This window comes from Citrus clementina, unplaced genomic scaffold, assembly GCF_000493195.1.
Source record: "Citrus clementina cultivar Clemenules unplaced genomic scaffold, Citrus_clementina_v1.0 scaffold_6, whole genome shotgun sequence".
Taxonomy (NCBI): Eukaryota; Viridiplantae; Streptophyta; class Magnoliopsida; order Sapindales; family Rutaceae; genus Citrus; species Citrus x clementina.
Genome location: NW_006262139.1, coordinates 127,741 through 141,621, shown reverse-complemented (window position 1 = coordinate 141,621; position 13,881 = coordinate 127,741). Strand labels below are relative to the sequence as shown.

At 36.4% G+C, this 13,881-nt stretch overlaps 1 protein-coding gene across 1 annotated transcript; it reads right to left on the bottom strand.

Annotated features, from left to right (window-relative positions):
• Positions 1 to 11,536: 11,536 nt before the first annotated feature.
• On the bottom strand, positions 11,537 to 13,537 carry LOC112097198 (putative disease resistance protein At3g14460). Its single transcript, XM_024181799.1, has one exon. The coding sequence runs from the start codon at positions 13,535 to 13,537 to the stop codon at positions 11,537 to 11,539; it is 2,001 nt and encodes a 666-aa protein (XP_024037567.1).
• Between the last annotated feature and the right edge of the window lie 344 nt (positions 13,538 to 13,881).

Below are 13,881 nucleotides of genomic sequence, written 5' to 3'. Positions count from 1 at the left end.
CTACCTACTCCTACATTATCTATGAAATCACCATATGAAACAATTTTCCATTTGAAACCAGATTACAACTTTCTTAGAAGTTTTAGGTGTTCTTGTTTTCCTTTTCTCAGGGATTACAATAAACACAAATTCTCCTTTCATACTTCTAAGTGTGTCTTCTTAGGTTACAGTCCTCTCCATAAAGGATATAAATGTTTGCATCCTTCTGGAAAAGTGTATATATCAAGTCATGTTTTGTTTGATGAAAATTCTTTTCCATATCCATCACTTTTCAATCACTCTTCTTCTCAACCAAATACTTCAGTTTCTCAATACAATCCTTTCCAGACATACTCCTTGCCAGCATCAAACAGCAATCTTAACACCTTTGCAGCTGATGCACCAGGTAATGATCTCATTTCTCCTTGTCTAGATACAAATGTTTCTTTCAATTCACCTAATACTTCACCTATCTCTTCATCTTCAACTACACAAAATAACCATACTTCTCACTGCCCATCATCATCTGAAGCTCAAATGCCCCTATCTTCACTTACTCCAGTTTCAAATTCTCAGCCCAACACTATAACCTCAACTCATCACATGATAACCAGAGCAAAAGCTGGTATTTTTAAACCTAAAGCCTTTCTTACTTCACACAACAGTCTTGAACCAAATACACTTTCTGAAGCATTGGCTGATCCAAATTGGAAAGCTGCTATGCAAACTGAATATGATGCACTCATCAAAAACAACACCTGGAGTCTTCTACCAATATGTTCAGATTTCAAAGTTGTTGGCTGCAAGTGGGTTTTCAGAACAAAATATAACACTGATGGATCAGTTTCCAAGCATAAGGCTCGACTGGTTGCAAAAGGATTCCATCAAACTGCAGGGGTTGACTACTCAGAAACTTTCAGCCCTGTGATTAAATCCTCTACTGTCAGAGTTATCTTGAGCTTAGCTGTGATGCAAGGCTGGAAAGTTAGGCAAATCGACATTAATAATGCCTTTCTTAATGGAGATTTAACAGAAGATGTATACATGACACAACCAGAGGGATTTACAGTTACAGAAGGTTATGTATGCAAGCTCAACAAAGCTCTTTATGGGCTGAAACAAGCTCCAAGAGCCTGGTATGACAAGCTTAAACTTTGTCTCACCACCTGGAACTTCTTCAACTCCAAAGCAGATACATCATTGTTCATCAAACATGACATCAAAGGACTGATCATAGTTCTTATTTATGTTGATGATATCCTAGTCACAGGACCTGATTCTGCTGCTTTGGAAGAGTTTATTGCTAAACTAAGCAAAGTTTTTGCTTTAAAGGATTTGGGGTTACTTGCTTATTTTCTGGGTGTGGAAGTCTGCTATACAGATCATGGGATGCATCTTTCGCAAACCAAATATATTAAGGATCTGTTAAGTAGAGCTTTAATGCAAGACTGCAAAGGTACTGACACACCTTTCAGCACAGGTCTCAAGCTGGAAAGGCATGCTAGGGGACCCTTGGGGCAGGAGTTTGAAAACCCAACTCTTTATAGAAGTCTTGTTGGAGGTCTTCAGTACTTAGTATTGACAAGACCTGACATTGCATACTCTGTACATAAACTTAGTCAGTATCTTAGTTCTCCTACAATCCAGCATTGGTTAGTCTGTAAAAAGGTCCTCAGATATCTTCAAGCTACCATTACTCATGGTCTCTATCTACAGCAAGGGGAATCACTTGAAGTTGCTGGTTTAAATGGTTATTCAGATGCAGATTGGGCTTGTGACATTGATGATAGAAAATCCATTGGAGCTTACTGCATTTATCTCGGTAACAATCTAATTTCTTGGTCATCTAAAAAGCAAGGGGTTGTTGCTAAGTCCAGTACTGAAAGTGAATACAGGGCCTTATCATCAGCATGTTCAGAACTCTCCTGGCTTCAGTCTTTGTTTTCTGAATTAAACATAGCTCAGTTGCCTACTTCAGTGCTCTGGTGTGATAACCAAAGTGCAGGGGCACTAGCTAGAAATCCTGTATTTCATTATAAGTCCAAGCATATCGAGTTAGATGTACATTACATTAGAGATAAGGTTCTCAGCAAAGAATTAGAAGTTCGATATATTCCTACTAAGGAGCAAGTAGCTGACATTCTCACCAAACCTTTATCTTTCTCTCAGTTCAGCTATCTTCGATCCAAGCTCAATGTCATCAACAGACCATTGAGCTTGAGGGGGGATGTTAAGGATGTTAAGGAAGCTCATCTGGTTAGCTGTACAATAAGCAAAACAAAAGATAAAGCCGAGGATTGCAGCAGCTGCAGCATTCAGTTAAAGGTTGATGACATGGTTGTTCAGGTGGCACCAGGAGGTTATGTAATTACCAGCACACGTGAAGATTCGTTTTGATTTCGTTAGTCAGTATTAACAATGCATTTCGTGCTGTTACCTTCAGCTTTGTATATAAACAATAATGTAATCATTTTGTATGGATTGATTCAGCATGAATAAATGATTTCCAGAATTCTCTGAACTTCAGTTTTATTTTCCTCAGATTTTTCCTTCACTTTCTCATCAACCAAACAGTCATTAAAACAATTTTAACTCGTGGAAATTCTAATTTCAGCATTCTGGATGAAAGGTGTTGTCGTCCAGCTTCATTCTTCTCACGGTTTGGGCGTGATAAGTCAATTTGATCATGAGTACTGTGACTTGATGCTCCTTTGGATGCCATAATTGTTTCGGTCAATTTGTTGACTGTTTCTTCCAAGTGTTGTAACTTGCTACTCATTCCAATCTCCATTCGTTGCAAGCCATCCTGCAACCTGCCAAGTTCAGCTTCCAAGAGTTCGATTCTCTCTTTGTTAGTTGCCATTGTTAACCCTGCTCTGATACCAATTGATAGGTCCCAATAAAAAATGTTCAATAATAGCTAAGTTTACGTTGTTCTACTTACGGTGAGAACGACCAAGAATAGTACTTTGAGATAAATTTCTGGATAATCCTTTTATTAATTGCTGGAGCTTATTTATAGTAGTTAATACAAACACTACTAAGGATTTGTAGTCACAATTCACGGTTAAAATCAATTTAAATAACTGAGCAATCTTAAATAACAAACTAGAAACAAAAATAGAATCCCACTTAATTTGATTCTCCACACGATTAGCAACGTGGCTTGACGTGGTAATTTCCTTGCCTTGCTCCAACAAACAACTACTCTTTAATCCATACGTAAATAAGTCTTGCATGGTATTGCATGCAACATGCATGACCGCATGCATGGCTACATGAGACTTACGAATGTTCAAACAAAACCCTCGTATCTGTAGTTAGGCTTATGAACCTTTGTTGACCTCCGTGGTTCCCTTTCCTTATCAAAGACACACAAATGGTAAACTTTGTACATGTAAATTGTGTGAAATTAGGCTTGAGAAATGCTAATCCGGATTCAGAGGGTAATTCTCAAGAGCTTAAACGCCTTACTGAAATTAGATTTTTCTTGTAAAGGTGATTTGGGCAGCATGCGTGTCAGTCAAAAATCACCTTAACTTTCATTTTCTAATGAATAAATGATGGATGCCCGTTTGCTTGTTTTAATATTAAGACGTGTGTGTGGTTATTTTGCCATGTGTGATCAAAGAGTAAGCTTTTGCTAAATTGTACATAAATTGATGATGGTGATGGATACGCTTTTAAGTTTAGGCATTTAATTGCCCTTGTGATAATATGATTACAATATCACGTATTGATAAATATGATGCGAGTCTATTGGACATCTGATATCTCAACCGGCCGTGGGCAATTCCTACAGAAATGAGCACTTGCATCTAGTTGTATATCTGGAAGTTATCACACCGAACTTTTGAATTGGTGTTTATATTTGGCCCTTATTCATACTTGTGCTCAAATGCCCCAAATTTCCTGCTTGGTGCTGTACAAAATTATCAATCCATGTGTAATATGCTATATGATAACTTACTTTCAAGTGTACAGGAAGTGTGCAATGATGTTGTTTGAAGAGTTTTCATTGCGTTAAGGTAAAGCTACCATTGGTTTAATTTAAGTGCTGTGATTCCAGTCAATTATAGGTTAGGCTAAAGTGAATTCATTTGCCTTTGTGCAATCTTTTGCTAGAATTAACTTCTCTATTTATTATTCGGTTTTTATTAATGATTTTGAGAGATACGAGGTCAACATTATTCATTCATTTAGTTAACTTGATTCTTTCATTATGTTAATTAATTGGTGATCTTGGTTTAATAGGTATAGTTTGATTACAATCAAAATTATACAGAGACACAAGATATTGGAAATGAAATCAATTTCTTTTGATAAGTGCTCATGCTCTTATATTTATTATATCGTAATACAATTTGCTGATGTTGTTGTGATCATATATCTGCCGAAATTCTATTTGTATATTTCTAATATGATGATGCAATTTAGAATTTCTAGATTTAGAATAGAATGAATAGCAAAATGAATATATATATATAGAGTCAGGTGTTTCAACCAATGAATTAATGCCACGTTAGTTTGTACAAAATAAGTTTGTACAAGAGTTTGTGGCTGTATCATTACTCATAATGGCTACGTCTAATTCAATGAACTTTACAAAGGATAATTTACACTCGTTTTGTACAACGCTTTATGCTGAATCATCCTTGTCATGAGTTTTCAGTTTGTGCTGAGTCAGTTGCCATGTCAATACTTTTTGTACAGAGTGTTGTTGTCGAGGTTCATGTTAAGGCTGCTCATAGAGGCATTTTATCGAACATCTAATTCATTCCATCAAACACCTGACTTGTTCTAGCATTTATGAATTCCTAGTTCTCAATTTTGAATTCATAATTCATGTGGACCCGTTTTAAAGTAGTAAATAAATCAAACTTAAGAATAATTATTAAAAAACCATGACATAATATATCTTACAAAATTACAGATTGAGATCAAATATACTCTCTTGTTTTGGTAAACATGTGCAAAATGCATGCTTTCTCTTCCATCTACTTTGCCTGGAAGTAACCAGATTATATCTTGATAGATAGAAACAGAGGTATATATAGCCAGGATGTTGCAGTATGGGCTAAATTAAGCATTAAATAATGAAAATTCCTTCAAGTAAGCTATGAATCCTTGACAGCATAAAAAATTATTAATGAAAATCAGAAGATAGAAACAATTAGGGAATTTAGTGAATCCGTCCCTCAATTTTGTAGTTATTCTATAGGGAAACTGATAATATGATAAGAATAATTAAACATAAAATTCCTAGGCTCCTGCCTCTGCCTTATTTTGCCCTTGTTAAAAAAATATAATTTGATAAGGAGTACAAACAAAGAGCAGGGCAGTAAACTGTTCCAAAATATGACCATAAAAACCTGTTAAGAAGCAGTGCATGCAATTGTTTCAGGTTTCTCCGTGTAATCTCGATCAGCTACCAATTCACTGAACAATCTGGCTGAATTAGTAATTAAATAATGAAAATTCCTTTTAAGTAAATTATCTATGACAACATGAAAACAATATATATATATACATACATACATATATTAATGAAAATCAGAAGATAGATACAATTGTTCTATATGGAAAATTAAATTTCAATATTACAATTATTCAGACCAAACAGAATTTTCTTTTCAATTTTCTCTGTCGCCAAACAGTAGCTTTGCTTCCAAATTAGATTTACTTTAGGAGGTATGGGTTGAAATACATTGAACAACTCAAGAAAAGGATTTGGTCTTATTGGCTTGGGGTTTGGATTAAATATTTGGCCAGGTAATGAACAAATTAAAATCATCAATGGTTGAATTGATTATATGTTTACTAATTCTGTTAACAGCTAGTGGATGAACTTACAAATTTTTTTTTAAAAAAAAATGTAGTTTTGATCAATTAATTTCACCCATTTATCTAAAAGGCAAGCAAAGTGGAGAAGAAAAGTCAGACCAAGAAGGCAGCCGTCCAAGCTTCTTAGGCACAAGCTCCTAAATCAGCATTTTCTCTTCTCTCCGTCAATGTTCCCAAAACTCTAACAAGATTCACATGCTGAAGAATGTGCACCATTCAAATCGAGATCTTTACCGGATAATGGATGTACGAATTTTTATAATCAGACATCTGCATTCTAATGCGCCTATCAAAGGAATGTGCACTATTCGAAGACCGTGTTGATTGTATGAGCAAAAGACATAACGAAGCTAATTGGACAGGCTTCCCACCAAATGCATCAAAAACACTGACGGTGCCTTAGGGAGCCATTTTTGGAGTTGATACTTGGAATCTTGTCTATGAATTGCAGGAATACCGCTGTTGGGACTTTCTCCCAATAGCAAAAGTGAGAGAGAATAAAATAACCGATTGCTCGACTATCATGGAGAAGAGAACTAGATGCAGCAAAGGTTGAACATATAGAAATGAAGATATAAATTTGCTCAATCAAGAGATGAAAAAATAGGATGATTATTCCATAATTGATTGAAATAACAACATAATTGCACTCATTTCCAATACTGTGATTATCATCATAGTTTCATTTGGCATCATGGAGAAAATCCTTTTCTAGTGAAGGGGAGTTTTTTTTTTTTTTTTTTTTCCCCAAGGTCAAAATATGGCATATGCATAAATACAAGCTCATGCATTTAATGCAATTATGTTGCAGGATGTGACATAATCCTGCATAGTTAAGTTGAAACAAGCAGCAAAACACTGCTAAAAATGACCTAAGCAAAATATTTGAAGTTAATAAAATTCAACTGGATTGCGAAACTTGTTTGAAAAAAAATGGATACCCAAAATCCGAAACAAGTCTTGATAGTCATGGGCTATTGGATTTGAAACCTAAATACATATTCATAATTTTTTATTTTAAGTTGGCAACATTGCTCCTATCTTTTTCATTTGAATAAAAGAGAGATGCCCAGAATCCCAAAATAATCTTCATAATCATCAGTTATTTGGGTTTGAAAACTAATACCTATGTATTTTATTTAAACTAATACATATGTATTTTATTTAAACTAATACATATGTATACTCAAGGGAACAGTTGCAAAAGGAAAATGATGAAGAGCTACATAATTTTTTATTTTGTTACAAAGATAATATATAATTAATTTGCAGGCGGGGTTGCGGTTTGCACAAAGGCAACTTAAGAGCACTTCAGGCCGTAGCCCAGCAACCAGAATCTCTCTATGGAAATTCAGTCTCAGATTCAAAAATAATTTCACAGCTACAATGACTATTCTGCTAATATATGATACGCTTTTTGTTTAAATACCTGTGATAAACACATGCAACACAAAGATTAAAGAAAATTTAAAGATTTGAAAGCTAACATTATTAATACCTATCACATAATGATTGCCGTCTCTAGGAGTTAAGACGGAGTTGGCTTAAAGCAATATTTCTTTTGCAATATGGGATACACTCAGCTCACCAAGGTTAGCCGTATAATGCAGAGCGGAGATTTTCATCATGAGGCCATTCTAGTCAGAAGCAACACTTGTTATATGGTGATCATCTTAATAATCTTTCCACAACTAAGACAAATAAATGACAGCTTTGTACATGTAAATTGTGTTAAATTAGGGCTTTCATTCTGAATTATCTATGCTTGACTTTTAGTCTCTGCTGTCATGAATCAGCAGCTTGGCTGGTGATAAAGAAGTCAGTCTCTGGGGAAATTCAGTCTCAGATTCTGCTGCCAAGTTTCATAGCTACACGGACTATCTACTAATATATGACAAGTTTTTGGTTTAAATATATACCTACAATAAATGGGGACACAAGGTCATTGTTAAATTCATTGCTTTACACAGTAGAAACAACTCCACCCAGGCCATTGCCCATGTGGCAAAGACGAGTTCGGGCTTTATAGGGACTCATCTGGCCTGTATTAAGTACAGATATTAGAACTAGGTCAGGAACTCCCGACTATGTATAATTGTAAAGATGTAGACCCCTCAACTCTTAGTGTAATCTACTTGTGTTGACCTAAGAATTAGAACAGTGTAAGCTTAAGTACTGTTGTAACTAGTAACCACTTCACTGACCTCAGTAGGCCTTAGAAATGCCTATTTGAGTTCAGACTTCAGAGGTAATTCTCAAGAGCTTAGGCCTCCTATTTGGGTTATGCTCACAAACAATGTGCTGAGACTTGGTTCAAGATCAGGGGTACATTAAATTTCATTTTTTGGTGAACAAATGATGGATGCCAATTTACTTGTTAGAAAAAGAAAATTAGTGTATGGTTGTGCTTCGTGTGATCAAACCAAAGTTTCATTTTACAGTAGTCATGGTTTTAAACCCCATCACCACAATGCAAAACAGAGTAAAGAGCATTTTCATTCTCATTACTTCAATTTCAAGGCTAAAAGCCTAAAAGCCAGTCAATAGACAATATTTTGAGATCACAAAAGCTGGGGAAATTTCAAAAATTTAAAAAAAAAAAAACTAGTGACCAATACACATTAAAGCAGAGCAAATAACAGTGGAAAATGGAATATGCAAGCATACTCTGGTAAAAAATGATTGAATCTGTTCAATCCACCAGATTAATCGATAATATTTCTCATTTCATAAGTCAATAAGCATAAAACAATTTCATAGAGGCATTTCATAGGACATCTAATTCATTCCATCAAATAGCAGACCAATTCTAACATCAGTTAACCGTCATAATATAAGGAACAAGAAGATATGTTATGATATAGAAACAAAGGATGTTGCAGCAAGGGATAGATTAAGTATTGATTTTGATCAGTTAATTTCACTCATTTATTTAAAAGGCAAGCAAAGAGGAGAACAAAAAGCAGACCAAGAAGGCAGCAGTCCAAGATTCTGAGGCATGTGCTCAGAAATTAGCATTTGCTCTGCTCTCTGTCAATGCAAAACCCAAAACTCTAACAAGATCTACATGCTGAAGCTTTGCAGTTAGCACAACCTCATCCTTGAACCCCTCAAATCCCTTGTGTTAATGTGTCTGAAAGTTTCTTCACTGCTATTTCTCGTCCATCTAGCAATATGCCCTGGAATAAAAGTACAATCAACACGTGTCCAAGGTTTGAACTCGAGACTTTGGGTTCGATATCATATTATTTAAACAGTCGGATGAAATACTACCACATAGACCGCGCCATATCCACCCTCCCCAAGCTTATTTTTGAACCTTGTTACTAAATTCATCAGTAATTGCAGAATTTGATACTTTGCTCTTTGTTTCTTTAGCTGAGTCCAATAACCCTATCGATAAAAAAAAATAAAATAAAATAAAATAATAAAATTAAAAAAAGGACACAGAATCCTGATCAGTAACTTGTTCCCAGAACAGATTTGTACAGCATAGCAAAGTAGAATAACCAGCTGCAGCTGTAGGGCAAGTGATTGCTAATAAACCCACCTCGTTTTGTTGCTTTTATCATCTTCCTAAGCTGTAAAATTGATTATTGTGGTAATCAGACGTGGCATAAAGATCTTGATGCAAATCATTTTCAATCTATTACTTTAATAAAATAGATTTTCGTGTACCGATCTGTCAGATTCTTGTTCTGAATACTGTAGACCACAACTTTAGCTATGAAAATGCGAATTTTTATTTATATATCAACCACCTATAGTTTGCGAGAAATCTAAAAGAGAATTGAGTATACAACTCTATACTCAAAAGAGAAATTAGAAATTTTGCTGGTTCTAGATTCTTAAAATAGCAACAGAGAAAATTTAATGAGTTAAATTAATATACCGCTAACTGAATTTCACAATTTGTCCTTTTGTTCCAGCTAAATAAAAATCCTGCAAGCAATTACAAAAGCAATAAACTAATAATTATGGCAGGCCATTAAAAAGCAATAAACTAACATTATAAAATTATTGATTAATTTAACTAGCTGCATACATACTCAGAAACGAACTTGGATTAATCAGCTTTACCTAATAATAAAGGATGATAAAACAGGTTACTTAGAATCATTAATTAAAGCTTTGCTTACCTGCAGCTTGAGAGAGCACCCAATTATCGTGATTGCCACGCAACATAACCAAGCAGCTTCCTTTCCTTGGCATGAGAAACCTTGTTAATGTCTTTGCAATGTAACTCTTGATGCCTTATAGATCATGTCTCACGCATCTGTAATTGCCGGCACTTTTGTTGGTCCATCAATGCCACATCCTCAGGATTCACCAGAATACAAGCATATATCCATAGAAAGGATCACCAAAACCAGCTCATCAGCTGCATGATCTCCAGTAGAATCTACTCTCTGAGGCATGTGGTAGCCAAATGCCAGCTCATAAAGCCTGGCCTTTTTTTTTTGTTCAGGGGGTCCATGAAAAATTTACTGAAAGAAGAATTGTTCACCATTGAAGAAAATGTTGAGGATTTGAATTTCCTCCTCCAATGGAAAGCAGAGTAGTGATTGCTCACCATTTCGATATTAAAACTAATACAAGCTTTCTTTTTTCTTTCAGGCATTTCAACGAACGGCTTGAAGACTCCACTTCAAAACTTTTACTACTACAAACAATTAACCAAAACTCCACTTGAAAAGCTGAGGAGCTTACTCAAATGCTGCTTCACAAACAAAACTTGCGGCATGGTCTTTGCCTTTGTCATTTCTTGGCTCTTTCACTTCTTTCACTTCAAAGGCTTATCATGAATCTCGAGAGAGCTTGCATTTTGTTAACACGGAGTAAATAATTTTATACTTATGCTCAATTGTCCTCACAGTTTTGATGGACTTGAAAACAAAAAACTCTACATAACACATCAAAATTCGAATGAAATGGTAGATAGCAACAACACAGACCTGTCTGATTACCAAACAAAATCAAGTTAATAGAGTAAAGAGCATTTTCATTCTCATCACTTCAGTTTCAAACCCAAAACTCTAAAAGTCAGTCAATAAACATTAAAGTTCGGCAAATAACAATGAAAAAAAATGCTTGAATCAGTGCAATTCACCAGATTAATCCATAATAGAGATAATTTGAAGATTTGAATTACTGAAATACCAGTTCAAGAAAGCTAGCATTGTTAATAGTTATCACATAATCAACGTCCATCACATAATCAACATTATCATATTAAAAAGAAAAAAGGAAGAAAAAATCCCATCATGCGACTTTTGATAATGAAGGGAGAGAAACAATTTAAAACGTAACCCACCAAACAATAAAAGACTTAAAAACAATAGCCTCAACTCCTTAACTATGTGGAAAGACTTTTAACTTTCTGTCAGAGGATAATTAACACCGATCACATAATCGACACATAAGAGACATGAAAGCTTAAGATTTTAAAAAAAAGAAAAAAAACAATTTAAAGCGTTATTTAGAGAGGCAGGAAACCGAATAATAGAAGACTTAAAACACAAAAGCCTTATTCTATATAGAAGAAGACTTCAATTTTTAATGACAAGGCAAAGAACTCAATAGCAGAAAAGTCAGTAACAATAAAGCGCATCATGGAATCCCAAACATATTGAAGAAGAAAAAACTGATATTACGATTACACAATCTAGTTCAGTTTACAAATTGAAGTCTAGCATCAACTGGGACCACTGGATCAGTCTTCTTCAAAAACAAATCTGCCATTAACAATGACACAAGGTCTATGGGTAATCATGGGCCAATATCTAGTCGCAAAGGTATATGGGTAATCTGCCTTTATCCACCTTTTTTCCATCAACGGGCAATCATCGATATCTAGTCGCAAAAGTGATTTGGGAAGACCCTGCTTTGAAAAGTATTTGTGCTTCGGACAATTACTGAGATCCAGAGTTTCTAATGAAGTGAGGTTTTCACCAATTGAGGATAGGCTTTCCAGATTTGGCATATCCGAAATTCCCAGTTGGGTTAGAGAGGCAGGAAACCGCGGAGATGACACCAGGTCTGGGCATCCTCCTCTAATTCGTAATTCCCTGAGAGAGGCGAATCTGTCCAATCCCCACTCGAACAATGGCTTTGATATCTTCAGATCATCAACCACAAGTGATTGAAGGTTGGTGGGAAAACCATCCTCCGGGAAAGATACCAAGCTAGGACAATCTCTTTTTTCTAAATGTAGAAGAGAGGTGAGATTGTGCATGCAGTTGGGTAAGGCCTTCAGATTCTTACAGTTCCAGATCGTGAGGCGAGTCAGTTTCGTAGAAGGCAATCCTCCTTCAGGAAATGACTCAAGATTTGGACATCCAAATGTCCAAATCCTTTGAAGATGGTGGAGATTATGCAAACCGTCAGGTAATGATTTTAGATTTTCCAAACATGAAATAGTGATTTCTTCAAGGGATGTGTTGTCCAACCTTTCTGCTAATGACTCTAGCTTTGAGCAGTCTTTGACATAAAGGTACTTAAGAGCCCGAGGTAGATTTCCATTCCATGACAAGAAAGCAAGATTCGGGCAATGAGTGACCTCAAGGTGCTCCAGAGGGGCAGGTAACTCGTTCTCTGAAGAAAAGGGTGTGAGGGAGGTGGACCCACTGCTGCTACGGCTTATGTCCTGTTTCAGGGTCAAAGTCCTTAAATTAGGACACCGTTTGATAATCAGCCGCTTTAGGCTCGGGGATAGCTGGATTCTAGCAATATATGTCAAAGAATCACATCTTTTAAATTTCAAACTTTCAAGAGATGTATTGCTATTTTGCATCCATGCCTTGGGTAAGGATTCCAAAGCTTTGCATTCTATAAATCTAACTGCTCTCAATTGGGAAGGCAGAGCAACCTCTGGAAATGAAACAAGTGAACCACACAATCGAATATTCAAAATCTGAAGAGATGAGTCGGAGTTGTGCCTCCATGCCTCAGGTAAGGATTCAACTACACCGCAACTTGAGATTATAATTTTTCGCAACTGGGAAGGCACAGAAGCCTGAGAAAAGGAAACAAGTGAAGCACAGCCATCTATCCGCATCTCTCTAAGGGCAGTAAGGGTGAGCAATGCTTGTGGTAGCTTCGTAAGGTCTTCACAATGACTCAATTCCAGCCTGCACTGCAACTCTGGCTGTTGTTGGTCATGTACTTCCTCTGTGACCAAGGAAAAAATTTGGGGACAATCTGAAATCTGCAACCGTTTAAGGGAGCTAATATCTTGCAGCAACCGAGTTTCACTCTGCCATCTCTGCCATAAATATGTTTGCTCTCGACCATAACCAATCTTTAAATTTTCCAATTTAGGTAGCCCTTTCTCAAATAGACCTGGCATACGCCTTAAAACCACTGATTTCAATGAACTGAGGTCGATTGGGCTGCCGAACACCACCCTTTTACATCCATCCATTTGTAATTCTCTGAGAGCTGGAAGACAATGAATTGTCACAAGCAACTGTTCACAACTTTTGATGGCCAGCGTCTCTAGTAAAGTAAGACGTTCGGGCAATGATCCTTGCAGTTTAGAACATCTTACAAGAGAAAGCATTCGTAGCTTTGGAAACCCTTCTCGACCAGATCCACAAGGAATCCACTCTTCCCATTCCTGCATATCCTGAAAACACAGAGTCTCCAGTGATGGAAATGGCACTGAGCGACTGTTTCCATAAAACTCTGGACCCACGCTCTTTACTGTATCCATTCTACTTATCTCAAGATGCTTTAAAAGTGGTAGTTGCCCAACTGATGGCAAGGATGTACACATGCCGCAACCTTCAATAACGGATATCCACTAATATCCAGATATCCACTAATGGAGAAGTGGGCCCTGGCTCTAATAACGGCAGAACGCAAACTCCGACCATATTTCCAGGCCCACCAGATTGTTGTGATGACTGACCAACCCCTTCGGCAAATGCTTCAAAAACCAGATGCATCTGGTCGGTTAGTAAAATGGTCTGTGGAGCTGAGCGAATTTGACCTGTCCTATAGGCCCCGAGGAGCAATCAAAGCCCAAGCCCTGGCCGATTTTATGATTGACCGTGC